This window comes from Poecilia reticulata, chromosome 18 (assembly GCF_904066995.2).
Source record: "Poecilia reticulata chromosome 18, P_reticulata-male-v2, whole genome shotgun sequence".
Classification (NCBI taxonomy): domain Eukaryota; kingdom Metazoa; phylum Chordata; class Actinopteri; order Cyprinodontiformes; family Poeciliidae; genus Poecilia; species Poecilia reticulata.
The window spans coordinates 2,728,573-2,744,781 of NC_088847.1; the positions used below are offsets into that span (position 1 = coordinate 2,728,573).

A 16,209-nucleotide genomic window follows, 5' to 3' on the forward strand; every position below is an offset into this window, starting at 1 on the left:
GAAATGAAAAAAAAAAACGTTTTATGGTCTGATTTAATTCAAGTCAGTTCAGCATCAGAACACTGATGTGGGTGTATACTTTCAAAGAGGAAGGCTGATTTGGGGAAAGAAATGTCTGAGTCATCTTGTGTTAGATGTAAACCCAGACGTCCATCAGAACTGCAGCCTGACCGGCAGAAACGGGATTGAAGGATTCAGACTGTTCACAGGACAATATGGAGTCTGCTGGACCTGCTTCTGTCTTGTTGTGGATGCTAATATGGACCACTGACTGCGACACACAGCCTTTGGCAGAGGAAGGTGCGTAATTCATGATTTGAGATATTTAAGTGGAGAAAATGGATTGCTGGCAGGTAAAAACACAAAAGTACAATATGTGATTATAATTCCCTGGAAACTGAAAAAATGCAGCTGTGATAATGAAAATTATTGCAATTGCAGAAACTCTTTATTAGCACTTTTGAGAATTAACATTTAATTAACTAAGTTCTATTAACTAATGCTGTTCATGTGTGAAAACCTTCCATTTAGTGGCTGAATGTATAAAAGGCAGAGAAATGTTGCTTCTAGAAAATCCACAGGTTGGCAACTCCAACATCCGAGACGAATGAAGTCCAGAATGAGAGGAGCAAAGCATGATTCACATATAGGCCTGTTGATAACACTGGTCAACAGTCAAAAACTTGTCTGTTTTTCATCTGTTTTAGGGTCATGTTGATGAGCTGAATCCTAAAATCACATTGGTTTTGCTCAGTCAGGTCAACTTTCTGATCTATGGAGCAACATGAGCATCAAAATGCAGGACTTGTTCTCACATCTGGAGAATCTGATCAATGAGTGATGAGCAGGAGGAGAGATTCCATCAGGACAGGGAGAGACGGAGAATTTTACACAATGAAGACGTGATGTTCAGGTCACATGTACTTAACATTATCAGTGTTTATTATTCAATTTACAAAAATACATGTTTGTAACATTTAAGTTATACACTCTGTTAGAAAGCAATTTCTCCTAAAATGGAAACCTGAGAAATATTAACAGAAATGAATTGATAATGTTACAACAATGTCATCAATTTAGTCAGAAGGTTGGATTTCTCTAAATCAAAAGACCTGACCTGATTGAGAAAAATGGATGACATTTTTGGATTCAGCAGAAACTCCGAATTCAGTTGAAAAAACTAAGACAACTTCCAAAAAATTATTTTTTTGTAACCTAGTGTAATTAAACCTGAAAAATATTAAACTAATATTTATAAATATTATATTTATAAATAGGGCAGCCTGAACCAGAGCCAAGCAGCTGAAATACTTAATGTTTTCTAGATGTTTGCAGCCAACAAAAGCACATTTTCACAAATATAGGAATATTCTTTTTCATAATTCTTCCCAAAGATTGCAAATTATGTGCTTTTTATGTCATGTTCTATTCATCCAGAAGGTGTGCAAAACTTAATTAACTCTGATTTACATCAAAACAAAAATAAAGACCTGGTATTTCATTAAAAAATTGAAACATATTTCCTATAGGGGAGGTAAAAAAAAGTATTTTGTTTTGAAAAGCTGTGTAGTTTTTTATGGCAAAAAGCAAATTTTGTTCAGAAATGGCTTTTAAATTTGCAGTGGTTGCTGAGTCCTGGGCTGAACTGCCACAAGTCAGGAAATTCAACTTTCACTAACAGCTTTAAGTTGGCTGAGTGAAGATGTTAAGAAACAAACACAACACTGTTAGTTTAAAATCATTTTGTTGTAGTTTTTAAGTGATTTTGGGTTTGAAAAAAAAAATCATATCAATAAGATGCAGACTTATCTTCAAAACCATCTAAACCAACTCTAATTACTTCCAACTCTTGCTAATTGCAAGTGACAGAAAATTCTTATTCTAACCAAGTCAATCAATCAATCAATCAATCAATCAATCAATCAATCAATCAATCAATCAATCAATCAATCAATCAATCAATCAATCAATCAATCAATCAATCAATAATATTCAGTACTTTCTAACGCAATAAACAGTTTTTTGGGAATTGATGCTGGAAATTCATATTTTCTCCACCTGTTTGAGAGTCATGAGTGGAAAGGAATCCACTGATCCACAGAATGCATGTCAACATCTGGAGCCCTGAAACCACAAACTGTTCTGACTCTGTTATTGGTCTGTCGATTCAAATGAGACATAAATGTAACTAAACCAAGTGATGGTGGGACGTTCTCCTCTCTGCAGTAGAACTTTTCAACTCTGGTAAAGAGACCAGGCTGGGATGGAAGTCAGAACCGATCAGACAGGTGAGTGAATCTTCTACTTACAGTTCCATATAATCTTTGTGGAGGTGAATTTGTTCACTCTGTCTCAGAGCACTGAGCTTTCTGAGTGAAGCTGGGCTACTCTCCATTTACATCCATGACCAGGTTCTGGGTACTCTCCCTCTCCCATACGGTCCACATCCACACCGGGTTGATTCTAAGTTTACCCCAGGCTGGTCTTCATTCATGTTTGTCTTTTCTGTCTTTGTCTGCTGGGTATTATACTCTCTGAAGAGGACAGAGTGGAGAAGTGATGTCACCATTGATCTAATTCAGAACTTCATGGCCAGTCTGTACAGTCAGCCCTAAAACGTTCAGTCATACTGAACCAGGCTCTGCTTCTGCTGGGGGTTTCTTCCTGTTAAGGTGGTGGGGGGGAGGGTTTCCATTCCGCTGTCACTGCATGCATGTTCAGTGTGAGGAATTGCTGTGAGTCAGTGACTTGATGCAATTTGCTAGGTTTCCTTTTAAATCAACTTAAGTAACAAGTTGAACATCACTGCATTGTTTGAGAAACAGAATCAGACTGACTTTGTTATGAAAGAACTGGTGTTGAGAATTAGTGCTACGTGAATAAACTGAACTGAATTTCATTTAATTCAAAGGGCGGTCAGAGGAAATGCAGTGAAAACAAACTACAATCAGTTAAACATGGTGTTGGCAGCATCATGTTGTGGAGGTGATGGGCAGGGAAATGGACAGAGGAGAAACAGACTCTGAACATGCAGCCAGAGCTGCAATGGACCACACAATGCAGTCATGAGTTAAAATGGTCCAGTCAAAGCCCATATCTTTAAAACTCATTCACAATGTGTACTAATACTTGAAGATTCACATTCACTGACATTTTGCAGAGAATTGGCAACAAGACATGGAACTGGTTCTGACAGCCCTCTACACGTTTACATCCCTGATACAGGAGTTCAGTTCTCACCTGTATAAATCTATTAAGTGAAATCCCAACATAATGCCATGTAATGTTTCTGTTTGCATTAATATTAGTTACTGAAACATGGAGGACCATGGCTGACTTTTTTATGCCTTTTTCTTTAAATTACAGTGGAGTGAAATCCCTCTACGGTTTGGTTCTGGAGGTTCTGAGCCCGTTCTCCAGGCCTGTACAAACTCCGGACGGAGATCAATCTTAAGCAGGTGGATGGAGCGCAGAGATGCCCACCATTTACTGATAGATATTTCAGTTGCTCAGGAGGAAGAGTCCTCCGGTGAGCTCAGTCCGCTGAAAGTTCATCTTTTTGACACAGACAATGCCGTTTCCAAATTCCCAAACGGTCCGAGTGTCCTGGACCTTGAGAATTCCAAACTGTTCTCTAGTTCTAATGTTCTGGACTCCATATCCGATTATCTGAACCGCAGCGTGTCCCTGAGCCTGGGTCCGGTCTCACGCAGAGGCTTCCAGCTCGGCTTCTCCTACACAGGAGAGTGTGTGTTCATCGCTTCCATCAGAGTGTTTTACAAAGCATGCCCTGACGTCGTCTCCAACCTGACGTCGTTCCTGAGGACGGGGGCCGGCTCAGAGCCGGTGTGGGGTCGCTGTGTGGCGGGCGCTGTGGAGTCGGACCCTCCGGTCAGAGAGTGCGGCCTGGACGGAGTGTGGAGCTCACAGCAAGGCGGCTGCTCCTGTGGGCCGGGCCTGGAGGAGAGAGGTCACACATGTGAAGGTAGGAAACACTTTTGTACGGCTGATACAAGGAGAGTTATGACCTGCATTCTTGTTCAAAATATTCTCAGGTCACACATTATAATATCTTCACTATTTAAAATAAAAACCTTCCGAATAAAATCTAGCAGTGAGGAAAATGAACTGAGCTGCTTTGATCCTGTTCTTTATTTATGCACAAAGAAAGAAATTAGAATTGTGACTGATTTGATGATATTTGGAACTATAACCACTTGTAACAGCCTGCATTTTTTTTTTTATTTCTCTACTTTATTTTTCTACAGAGATGATGTCAGGGAGACACAGATCTCATTGTACACTCTAAAAAGTGTTTTTTGGGCTTAAGTTCATCTTATGGACTTATTTACATTAATTTAACTTAATTATTTTTGCTTTTGCTATGCCAACTTACTTTTGTGTTCATTTAACTCAAAACTTACACTAAATAGTTGAATCAACTTAATTGAATTGCTTCCATAAGTAACAAGCAATTCAATTAAGTTTACCCAACTTAATTTATTAAGTTTATCCAACTTAATTTAAGTTTAACCAATTCATCCATCCATCCATCCATTTTCTTGCACCCTTTTTCCCTCAGTGGGGTCGGGAGGGGTTTAACCAATTCAATATATTCTAATCATCCAACTCAATTTGTTAATTTTATTTAACAAATTTATTAAGTATGTTTAAGATAAAAGATTTAAGTCACTCTTACTCAAATTATTTATTTTCTTCTAATAAACATTTAAAATGTCTTTGTCTTAATTCTACAGAAAGGCAACTCAAACTTTTAAGTAGTTCCAAACTAAATATTTTGGAAAACTCTTTTTACAGTGTCCTCTAAATATTCTCTAATTTAAAAGTTACAAATCTTTTCCTTAAAGGACCTTTTTGCTTTGACTTTACTTGAAATAATTAAGTTCAATTTTGTATCCCACGTCTGACCATGACTCAAGCTTACTAGGGACAGATTCCCCACTAAGTCACTGTGGCTCTGTGGATAGAGTAGTTGTCTTGTGATCGGAAGGTTGTAGGCTCAATTCCAGCTTCCTCCTGCCGATGTGGATATTGGTGTGTGAATGTGACTCTAATGTGAAGTCGCTGCCTTAAATCTGATATTTTAAACATACTAAATTTGTTTAAAAAATTAACAAATTGAGTTGGATGATTAGAATATATTGAATTGGTTAAACTTAATAAATTAAGTTGGATAAACTTAATTGAATTGCTTGTTACCCATAGAAGCAATTCAATTAAGTTGGTTCAACTTTTTCTGTGCTATAGCACAGAACTGTTTTAAACAAACTGCTGGGAGATTTTAAACCTTGTTAAGACAGTCAGCTTTGAAAATAAACTCTGTTTGAAGTTTGTGTTAGTTTCAGCCTACAGGAAAAACCAAGAAAAATTCTCACTGCAAGTAAGATAATAACTGCCAGAAGCCCACTTCAACAAAACTGAATGACATGATCAGTCGTTCAGTTCTGACGTTTTTCCTTCTTCCTAATGAGTTTTGTCTCTGTTAGCTACTTGAAAGTGAACCCTGGTCTCATGATGTAGAGACTGAAACACGCTGCAGTTTTTAAAATTAGACAAAAAATGATTTTTCAGGGCAGACATATTTCTTGGATCAGATTCCTTCTGCTCCAGATAAATGAAGGGATGAATTCTGAATCATAGCAAAGTAATGTCGTTATGCTTTCAGCATTTCATTGAGAACAAATTATTGGAACAATTCGGGTTTTTTAAAAAACACCCAAAGTTGGTGTGTTGACTATATTCTCATGTGATTACTTCCTGGTGAACTATTTATTCTTGGTGGCTTTGGAAAAGTCAACTCATGACTTTCACGTCCTCATTTTCTCTGTTGTCTTCCTTCTCATTCTGAAGAAGGACTTCGTGTTGGAAATGTGGCTTTATGTTTTCTCACAGTTTTGCATTTCTAAAAAAAAAAAAAAAAGAAAAAAAATCAAGTTTTCACATTTCTTGTTTTCCTCTGTTAAGCAACAGCATTTCGGTTCACTAAAGTGAAAAAGTGAAAAAATGACCTTGTATCTTAAAGCTTCTTCAAGGCGCTGTGCTAAAGAGCCAACAAATAAATTACAAGATGGTTAAAAACTAACTCATAACAAGACAAGAAAATCTATGGATAATAATAATAGCAATAATGGCAACTGTACATTTTTTTTGTTTGTTTTTTACTAATATAAGTTTTAACTTGTTGGTCTTGACATTAGGTCCAGATTTATTTCAGATTTATTTGAAATCCAAAATGTGAAAATACAAAGTTTGACTTTATTACTTTATACAAGTAGTTTTGTCTTTCTTTCATGGCGCCCAATACAGTCTTTCAGAATTTATTGTAGCTTAATTTATTACCCAAATAAATTATGAAACAGGAAACACACAGACTTGGAACAAGGAACCTGAGAACCAGAGCGAGCACAATGGAGGAATTTGGCAGAAAACAGAGAAAAACAGAGAATTTAAAACTGTGGCGGTGTGACTGAAACATGGTCATCATGCCGTTATTACAATCATAGGTTCATTTTGAAGGTAGTTGTTTGAGATAACGCCCCCTGCTGTTTTGTTGTTGTAAACCCAGACACAAGTTGTCTGATATGAATATACCAATCTTTAACACAGACAGATTTGACAAAGGGTATGTTTAAAAAGCATGGCCACAAAAAAAGTTACAATAAAATTGTGTTTTAATTTTTTAAGATGCAATTTCATAATTCAGAAAATTATGATTGCACTTTGAAAATGACACTATAAACGGTAAAAGATGATCCCTGTTTGTCCCACAGCCTGCAGGATGGGCTACTACAAACCCACCAAAGGGGGAGGACAATGCCAGCTGTGCCCACCAAACACCAGGACCCCCAGGGAGGGGTCAGAGAGCTGTGAGTGCCTGAAGGGATTCAGCCGCCTGACCTCTGACCCCCATGACCTTGGCTGCAGTAGTAAGGAATCAGTTATTTGCTGCTTGTAATCATGAGTTTTAAACATGTTTATGTGGATTCAGGTGTGACATGACAGAAAGGTGAAAGGTCACCATCCATATCGAAATGGGCACAAGTTATGATACTGAAGAACAGCAGATACAGACCCATCATTCTTATGTATTAACTTTGAGGAAGTTTGTTCATAGACGTCATTGGTTCTGATATGTCTTTATGGTTATGTATTTATGCTCATATTTCATAAAGCCACTGCTTGCTGCTTCATGTGGATTTGTCTCCATCAGACTAAGAGCTGTTCACATTTACTCAGATGGAGAGCACTGGTAAACATTAGCTTTTAGGTTAGCCACTGGCTGTTCAATAGGTTTATGTTTGGACTTTGACTGGGCCACTCTAATATGAACATACACCGTTCTGTTGTAGCTCTGGCTGCATGTACAGTCTCCAGTCTACTGTGTAGAGCCACCTGGATTCACCTCCATTCTCCAAAAACAACCAGATCTGTGTTCTGTGAACATGCACAAGTTCATCACTGCACAACCATTAGTCATCCAGTCAACAGATTCTCCTAGCTCTTCTGCATTCTGTCTGTCTGTGGATGATGGATGGGACAGTTTTCCATAAGATGTTCAAAGTTGGGATATCGTTTTATAATCTAAACCGGAATAATTTTCAGGTTCGTGTTTGTACAAAAAGCCATTTGTTGTTTCTAGTAATGTGCTGCTTTATTTACCACACAATAAAACCTGCTTCGGTTTATGGTTGTAACATGACAATGTGAAAAAGTATGAAAGGCGTAAGGTAGACAGGAATATAAGAAAAAACAACTCTGAAGTTGAACAGAGTATGATATGCTCTGGATATAAATAGGTAAGGGAAATAAAATGGTTGAAATAAGCAAATATTAAATAAGAAATGACCTGGATTGATCTGTGGTTAGAGGCTTTTACTCCCACTGTTTGAAACAGACTGTTGCTGGAGAACTGAAACTGAAGCTAGTGAAGTTATTGCTTCAATTTCTCCCACATGAATTACAGTAAACCATATTTCTGCAATATGTAAATATTTAGTGAATACTAGTGAAATGTAATGAAAAAATACAAATCATATCCATAGTCAAAATTTCATTTTTGCAACTTTTGCTTTGCACAAAGGTGCAGCGATGCTGTGCAGAAGGATGATAGAAGGTGTGTGTGTGTGTGTGTGTGTGTGTGTGTGTGTGTGTGTGTGTGTGTGTGTGTGTGTGTGTGTGTGTGTGTGTGTGTGTGTGTGTGTGTGTGTGTGTTTTCTTCCACAGAGCCGCCCACTGCTCCTCTGAATCTAACAGCCAATCCTGTTAACGACTCGGTGCTGGTCCTGACATGGGACAGTCCCCACGACCAGGGAGGCAGGACAGACGTAAAATACCAAGTAAAGTGTGAAAAGGCAGCAGAGATGGGCAGTTGGTGGGAGCCGTGTGGGAACCAGGTGCTTTTCCTGCCAGACTCTGATGGGCTGAACGACACGTCGGTCACCGTCCTGGGACTGAACCACCAGCATGACTACAGACTGTCAGTGCAGGCCTGGAATCACATCTCCTCTCTGCAGCCAGCATCACATTCATCCACCGCTACTGTCACCATGCACAGATGTAAGTCAGCCTGGCTGAGAGACTGCACCATCAGCCTGTGTTTGATGGGTTAGCTTCAATAAACCACATTTTAAAAATGCTTCATTATACTGCGTATCTACTACTTCTGTTGCTTAGATAAGGTAAGGTAATTTTATTTATATAGCACATTTTCAGCTACAAGGCAATTGAAAGTGCTTTACATGAACTAGAAGAAAATACAAACAAAACAATAAACCAAAGGAAAGAACAAAAGTAGAAAAAGGAAGACATGAAACTAAATGTTGGTTCTCCAAGTTTGATGCTATGTAGTAGATGGTGCTAAATGTTGATCTAAAGTATATAAACTGTTTTTGTTCTGAAAGTATTTTCTGAGCATTCTAAGTTTGTTCTAATTTCTGTTCTGGGTTGTAAGATAATTATAAGTACTTTATTTATGAGCTGCAAGGACTTTCTTTGGAAAAACTAATGGGAGTTGCTCTGCATGATAATCTAAAAAGTATAATATTGGTCTAAATAGTGAGTGCTCCACAATTCCCAAAAGTTAAAAGCTAAACCTTAACCTCACACTGTGAGTTACCAAATTCCACATTTCAGCATATTCATAGGGTTAATATCCATCCATATCCATGATCCTGCAGGCTCAGTAAATATACCCCACTCACTGGGCAGCTTTTTGGGGAGTTGCTCCCATCAGAATGCCTGACCTGCCTCCTGTTGTTCTGCTTCAGGGAGGACTGTGGTGATCACTGAGGCTCCTGCGTCAGACAGCTCAGCTGGTGGAGCCGCTCCGACTCCGACTCCGACTCTGACTCCGATTCCGGCTCCGGCTCTGACCCACAGGTCACCCCTGTTCCGCTCCACATGGCTCACAGTCGTCGTTTTACTCAGCACTGTGTTGCTGACAGCTGTGATCTTTGTCACCATGTACTTCTTACGCAAAAACTACACTAAGCTCAGGTAACGGTAGACTTCCAACGGACTCTTTTACTCATTTTGTATATATATATATATATATATATATATATACAATATATATATATATATATATATATATATATATATATATATATATATATATATATATATATATATATATATATATATATATACACACATATTATTTTGGACAATCTGATAACTACATTCTAGATAAATGTCCATATTTGGTGTTGTTTATTTAAAATAAGTGCAGTTTGAGTCCATTAAAAACATTTATCCCAATTTATTTATTGTTTAAATCAAAGTTGTATTAAATCAATGCAGTCTCTTTAATGTATCAGTATTTATGAAATAATATTTAGATGTTTAAAAAGTTGCAGCTAAGTCAATGTCTCTGTCCTCTGATCAATGAGAAGTGATAACATTATGTTTCATGCTCTCATACAGTGCAGAACTGATACTGATTGTTCTGAACCCACTCCGTCCCTCCAGGTCAGAACCGGACCATGATTTGCAGCTCCTCCCAGGGAACGCTCACATCTCCTACCAACCTCCACCCATTACAGAGACCAGAGCTCAGCTGCCTCACAGTGAGTGTTTAGTTGTCTGAGCTCTGGGGGTCAGTCATGTTTTTAACTTAGCTTACCGAAGTGAAGTTTATTCTGACTTTCCTGAAGCTGCTTTTATCTTCATGCTTTTCTAAATTTTCCCAAAAAATTGATTTGAAGGAGAACTGGGTCTCTTTGGCACTTATTTACTAACATAAATCACAGAGCTTCTCACATTTTAATCACATTCAAAACTAAAACTGAAGCAAACAAGAAAATTGTTCATCTGAGACATGATGAACAGAAAGGTGCATCAAATAACTTTGTGATACAGTCAGTGTTCTTTCAGTGAGCTGTGCAGAGCGCAGTCCATATCTGAAAACTATCATGAGAGAAATTTCTTTATGCGATGACCAAGAGTTTGCTAAGAAATGTCTAAAGTTACATTTTTCTTTTTAAATGAGGATTTTTGTTGTGTTTCAGATCAGCAGGGGGTGGCCCAGCTGCTGGAGGGGCTTAGTGGACACTTGTGGGACAGTCTGAAGGACGTCTTGGTGGAAAGAAACCAACTGACCCTGGGCAAGGAGCTGGGCAAAGGTCAGACAAGAAAAATAGTTTCTGCATGCTGCTTACATGAACAAGACATGAACAAGACATGAACAAGATGTGAACAACACATGAACAAGATGTGAACAACACATGAACAAGATGTGAACAACACATGAACAAAACGTAAACAACACATGAACAAGACATGAACAAGACATGAACAAGATGTGAACAACACATGAACAAGACGTGAACAAGACATGAACAAAACGTAAACAACACATGAACAAGACATGAACAAGACATGAACAAAACGTAAACAACACATGAACAAGACATGAACAAAACGTAAACAACACATGAACAAGACATGAACAAAACGTAAACAACACATGAACAAGACATGAACAAGACATGAACAAAACGTAAACAACACATGAACAAGACATGAACAAGACATGAACAAGATGTGAACAACACATGAACAAGACATGAACAAGACATGAACAAGACATGTGAATGAAGGTGACAGGATGTTTGTTCCTAAGTAACATCTGCTTCCACTTACAGGAGAGTTTGGGTCGGTGTATGAGGGGATCTTCACGGCGCAGGCTGGTGCTGACATCAGGGTGGCTGTGAAAACCATGAGAGGTTTGGAGCCAACATAGAAGCTTCATCAGACGCTTGACCAGCTCTCCTTTCTCATCATTTTCTCTGGTTGCAGTTGGAATCCATAGCCAGAGGGACTTGGAGGAGTTTTTGAAAGAGGCTGAGATAATGAAGAACTTTGATCATGAAAACGTTGTCAGGCTGCTTGGTAAGCAAAAACACAGAGGAATGATTAGAACTGAGCCCAGACTCCTTCCAGCTTCTCCTGTCCCCTCAGCCAAAAGAGTCACATGAAACATATTCCATACAGATAATTGTTAATCTGGTCAGATTTGGGGGAGGGATTGAGTACTGTGGGTTTTAAAATCAGTTGCTGTAGTTTATAAGCAGAAGCAGACTTGTGTTTTTCCTGCAGGTGTCACTTTAAAGAAGGAGGAGGATTCTGCTGTTCCTGTTCCTCTGGTCATCCTGCCTTACATGAAACATGGAGACCTGCGGCGCTTTCTCATTGCTACACGCTACGGGGACATTCCAATGGTGAGGTGCTGTTAAGAGTACATACACACGCACACACACAGTAATGTGTACATACATTGCTTAAAAAAGGAACTTACCTCCTTGGTGAGTGATTGGGTTTTTTATGGCTTTTACAAATCAATCATGAGCAACATAATCAGTAAAGTGTCAATAAAACCTATTTAATGTCAAACTAAAAACTGATTTTACACAATAATGACAAATAAAATAATGCATCATCAGAGGAGTGATTTGACAAATACTGCCCCCTTCAGTCAGTATTCAGTAGCTGCTCCTCTGGCTGCAGTCAGTCAGTGTGGATCTCAGTCAGGATGCTCAGCTGAACTTTTCCTCCGTTATTCCAGATAAACTCTTCCAGTTCTATCGGGCTGGGGGGATCAGCTGTGAGTAACTATTTTTGAGTCCAGCCACTCAGTTAGTCTGAGCTATGGGCTTTGACTGGGCCACTTTCTTGTCTTCACACCATCTCTGTGTAGCTTTTGCTGGATGCTTCGGCTCATTGTCTTGCTGGAAAGTAAATGTTCTCTGACGCTGCAGTTCTCCTACAGATGGAAACAAATAGTCCTCCAGGATTTCCTCCTGATATTTTACTGAGTTTTATTTCTTGAAATTAGTGGGGGGAAAAATAGAACATTTTACAATGTTCTACTTTTTTTGCAGTGGTCTATATATACTGCGCCTATACAGCCAAAATGATGCAAGATCATTTTGATCCAATCAAAATGTTTTATTTTTGGGGGGTTTTCTGAAGGAAGTGAGACAGACATGACCCAAAAGATGATAAAACAATCTTAAAGTTTTATGTCTTCTTTCTTTTTTAACAAGTACAACGTCATTTAATAACCTGTTTGTTGGGGGTGGGAGGGTGTTGGATACTTTTCCATAATAAATGGAAAACTATTCATTGGTATTAAACAGTCAAACTCTTGTGATTGTTGCTGAACAGCTTTTGGAGTGTTTTCACTGGTATTCAGTCGACGTTTTGAGGTTGGAAGTCTAGGGGCTGAACCTGGTGTTTGGTTCCCCATATAGATTCTCTATATTGAATATCCTCTCCAAATGTTAATATTGAGCTGTCAGAATTTTTTAAAATAAAATTTATAAATTATTTATATACATTTGATCAATTTAGACTTACAAATTATGAACCTTAAGATCTAATTACTTTTACAATCATTTATAAAATGACACTTTGTCTGAGAAATCTCTGTGAAACATGAAACATTAATAACTCATCTACTGACAGAGACCTTGTGTTTCATAATAATGTTTGACTGGGAGTCAGAGATTTATCTGGAATCAGATAATTTATCTGCAGAGAGCAGGAGAAACCAGGATGCTTAAACAATAAATAAAAAAAGTTTTGCTCAATTGTACTATTACACTAGTCAACACAAGCAACAAAGTAAAAGGAATATGTGGAAAAACTGACCCATAAGCTCATAAATGTCATAATAGGCACAAAGTATCAAAAAAGCATGCTATATAAACTAAAGAAGTAATTATCTAACTTTACAAATCAAGATCAAAACAAAGAAAAACTGAATCACAAACCAAATAAGACATAAACGACACAAAACATTATTTGTGAGCTTATATATTATTTGACTTGTTTAAGCATTGAGCAGAAATCTGTTGAGGAGAAATATTCTCTAGATGTGGAAATAATCCTGCCTGGAATGAAGTTAGTTTTGGAAAAAAAACCGTCCTATTTTTCCCCTTCCAGGTTGTTCCCTTCCAGACGCTCCTACGATTTATGATAGACATCACAGCGGGGATGGACTATCTGAGCACAAAGGGATTTCTGCATCGGGACCTGGCTGCACGCAACTGCATGTGAGTCTGACTTTTGAAGGTGGACAGACCCAGATTAAGACGGGAAAATGCATGAAAGTGATGCACATATGCGGGTACGCTTTGATCCATGCTATAGAAATATGCATCTGTCTCTGCACAGGCTGGGGGATGATCTTCGGGTCTGCGTGGCCGACTTTGGCCTCTCTAAGAAAATCTACAGCAGCAATTACTACCGTCAGACAGTCGCTGTCCGTGTGCCCATCAAGTGGATGGCCATTGAGAGCCTGTCTGAGTCTGTCTACACAACCAAAAGTGATGTGGTGAGTTTGCCTAGTTTTTATTTTTCTGCAGTGTTTCACTCCCATGTTACCGTATCACAACAATCCACAGCTAGTATAATTGTCACCAAAAAGGGTGTATTCCTGATCAAGTTACTGATCAAAACAGAAGAAAACATAACAACTCTCTGTAATTCTTGCTGCCAGGTAAATGGAACCTGAAAATGCAAAAAGAACAAACATAAGCAAGAGACAATTTTTTTTAAATAATTAAATATTAGCTGGTCAAAGGTTTAAGACCACAGCAATTCTGCTTGTAAAACAATGCATTGAAGTTCAGTTTATTATTTCAACTGATAAAAAGCTCAGCCTGAGTAAAACCTGCAGGCCTCATCGACTCGCTAACTTTCCTTTCTGGAAAACATGCATCATGATCAGTATATGGTAGAAAAGCCTCATAACAGCTGCTTTATTCCCGTAATCCTCTTCTCCGTGTTATAGTGGTCATTCGGAGTAACTATGTGGGAGATAGTATCCCGAGGAAAGACTCCATATCCTGCTGTCCACAACTATGAACTGCTGGACCTGCTGCTGTCAGGACACAGACTCAAACCACCTGCAGAGTGTGACGAGAAGCTGTGAGTCCATCTGCTTTTTTTTTTATGAGAAGCTTGAAATACACAATTTTGCTTTCTGTAGGAGTTTTCTTCTTTAAAATAACATATTTTAGCGCAAAATAATTAGTCTAAACATTTTTAATGAAATGAATATTGCATATCTTGAAAAAAAGGCAAAGAAAACTATGTTCCTCATGCACCTTGAGAATGTATATCTTGCCGAGATCTCTTGTAATTGGTGATTGTACTATCAGTCAGTAAAGCCTGATAAAAATAAATGAATAAATAAATAAATAAAAGAACAAAAACAGATCCAAAAAATCTGTAAGGTTTTATTGATCTTGCAGGTAATCATCAGAAATCCGGTTCAGTGTTCTGAAAGCTGCTAGTTTTGTTCCTTTTTATCAGGAAGGAAACAACAATTCTGAATCCTTACAAAAAAAAAAAGAATGCACCTTGAGTTATTCAGCAAAAATATCCAAACATACACATTTGGACTGTAGAATAAGGAAGAGAAAAGGTAAGCGAGCAGACAGAACATGAAAACACCACTTTATATTTGTTTTATAGTTAGCCAGTCCTTTTTTGTTTCTGATCTAATTAGAGAAAAACCAAAGATAAACAGAGAAAATAAGTAGTTTAAGATTGCAAAGTCTATGTTTTATGCACATGGCAGAGGTCCGAGGTCAGGGTTAACATAGAAACCTTTTTATTTTCTAACTCGGAATTCTGAAAACAGTTGAGTTTCTCACATATGTAAATAGGAAATTCAAGTTTCTGAGTTTAGGTTGCAGCATCACATTCCTTTTCATTCTCCAGCTGTGATGTCAGAGTCTGAGAGAGGACACATTGGTCATGATCCAGAATATTTCCCAAATCCGTCTGTGAAAGAAAAAATAGACCAGAATCCTAATTCAATTTGAAATGTGAGGAAATCTAAAAAAAACCTAAGTTCTATCAAATTTATCCCCATTCACAGAATGGGAAAACATGCTTAAACAAAAACTGTCTACTTATTACGAGGGATTTGAATGGGGAAGGTAAATTAGTCTTTATTGGAGGAATGAATGACTCCAACACCAAAGAAAATTACACTCAGCATTGTTGTGTAAGGAAGGATTTCTGTTCAATAAAACAATCAATACTGTGAGAAAAGTCTAATTCTTTTTCTCCTATCTTATCCTTCAACCAGCTACGAAATCATGAAGAGCTGCTGGGACTCAGAGCCGCGGCTGAGGCCAGACTTTAGGAGTCTGCTTGACAAATTAAAAGGTCTTCTGTCCGAGCTCCCGGTTCTGGAAGCCTGGGAGGAGAAAAGATACATCAACCAAGGATTAGATGCTGCATCTGCTGCAGTAACTGAGGATCCTCAGATAGACTCTGGAGGAAGACATGAGAATGTCTACCTGTCTTCTCCTGTGGGTGCAGAAGGATGTGGAGCAATGCCACACTGATCACATCCATCCATTATTCAGACTTAAATACTGTGTTACTGTTCAGATGTTTTTAATCTGGTTTAGGATCTGTAGGGACTGGATCTCTATTCTAACCTAGAAGCAGGAGACAGGCTACCAGTCCATATGAGACAAACAAGAGACATACATGACAAACAACCTTCAACGATCCTTATTCTGATATATTTGCTGATTTCTATTGTTTTTGCCATGATGTCACAAAAGGAAGCAGTGTGTGTGAGATGTTGGTGCACCTGCAGTTAACTCAAATGTGTTGAATTGACCTAGAAGGATTCAAGGATTCAAGGATTTTTTATTGTCA

At 38.2% G+C, this 16,209-nt stretch overlaps 1 protein-coding gene across 2 annotated transcripts; it reads left to right on the forward strand.

Moving 5' to 3' along the window:
* Positions 1-77: 77 nt before the first annotated feature.
* On the forward strand, positions 78-15,930 carry LOC103480120 (ephrin type-A receptor 3). 2 transcript variants are annotated; one of them, XM_008434950.3, is made up of 15 exons: positions 78-300; positions 2,230-2,288; positions 3,367-3,985; positions 6,792-6,947; positions 8,245-8,577; positions 9,288-9,516; positions 9,991-10,088; positions 10,530-10,643; positions 11,166-11,246; positions 11,320-11,412; positions 11,620-11,741; positions 13,468-13,577; positions 13,699-13,858; positions 14,318-14,454; positions 15,626-15,930. In XM_008434950.3, exons 1-15 carry the CDS (start codon positions 216-218, stop codon positions 15,885-15,887), a joined length of 2,658 nt encoding a protein of 885 aa, XP_008433172.2. In that variant the 5' UTR covers positions 78-215; the 3' UTR covers positions 15,888-15,930. The 2 variants fall into 2 exon arrangements, with proteins under 2 accessions (XP_008433172.2, XP_008433171.2); XM_008434949.3 differs by having other exon boundaries at positions 79-300; positions 2,227-2,288.
* The last annotated feature ends 279 nt before the right edge of the window (positions 15,931-16,209 follow it).

Coding starts and splice junctions, on each gene's coding strand:
- LOC103480120 (XM_008434949.3), top strand. CDS start 216: ATGGAGTCTGCTGGACCTGCTTCTGTCTTGTTGTGGATGCTAATATGG. Junction 3,986..6,791: donor GAGAGGTCACACATGTGAAG/GTAGGAAACACT, acceptor TTTGTCCCACAG/CCTGCAGGATGGGCTACTAC. Junction 11,413..11,619: donor AAACGTTGTCAGGCTGCTTG/GTAAGCAAAAAC, acceptor TTTTTCCTGCAG/GTGTCACTTTAAAGAAGGAG.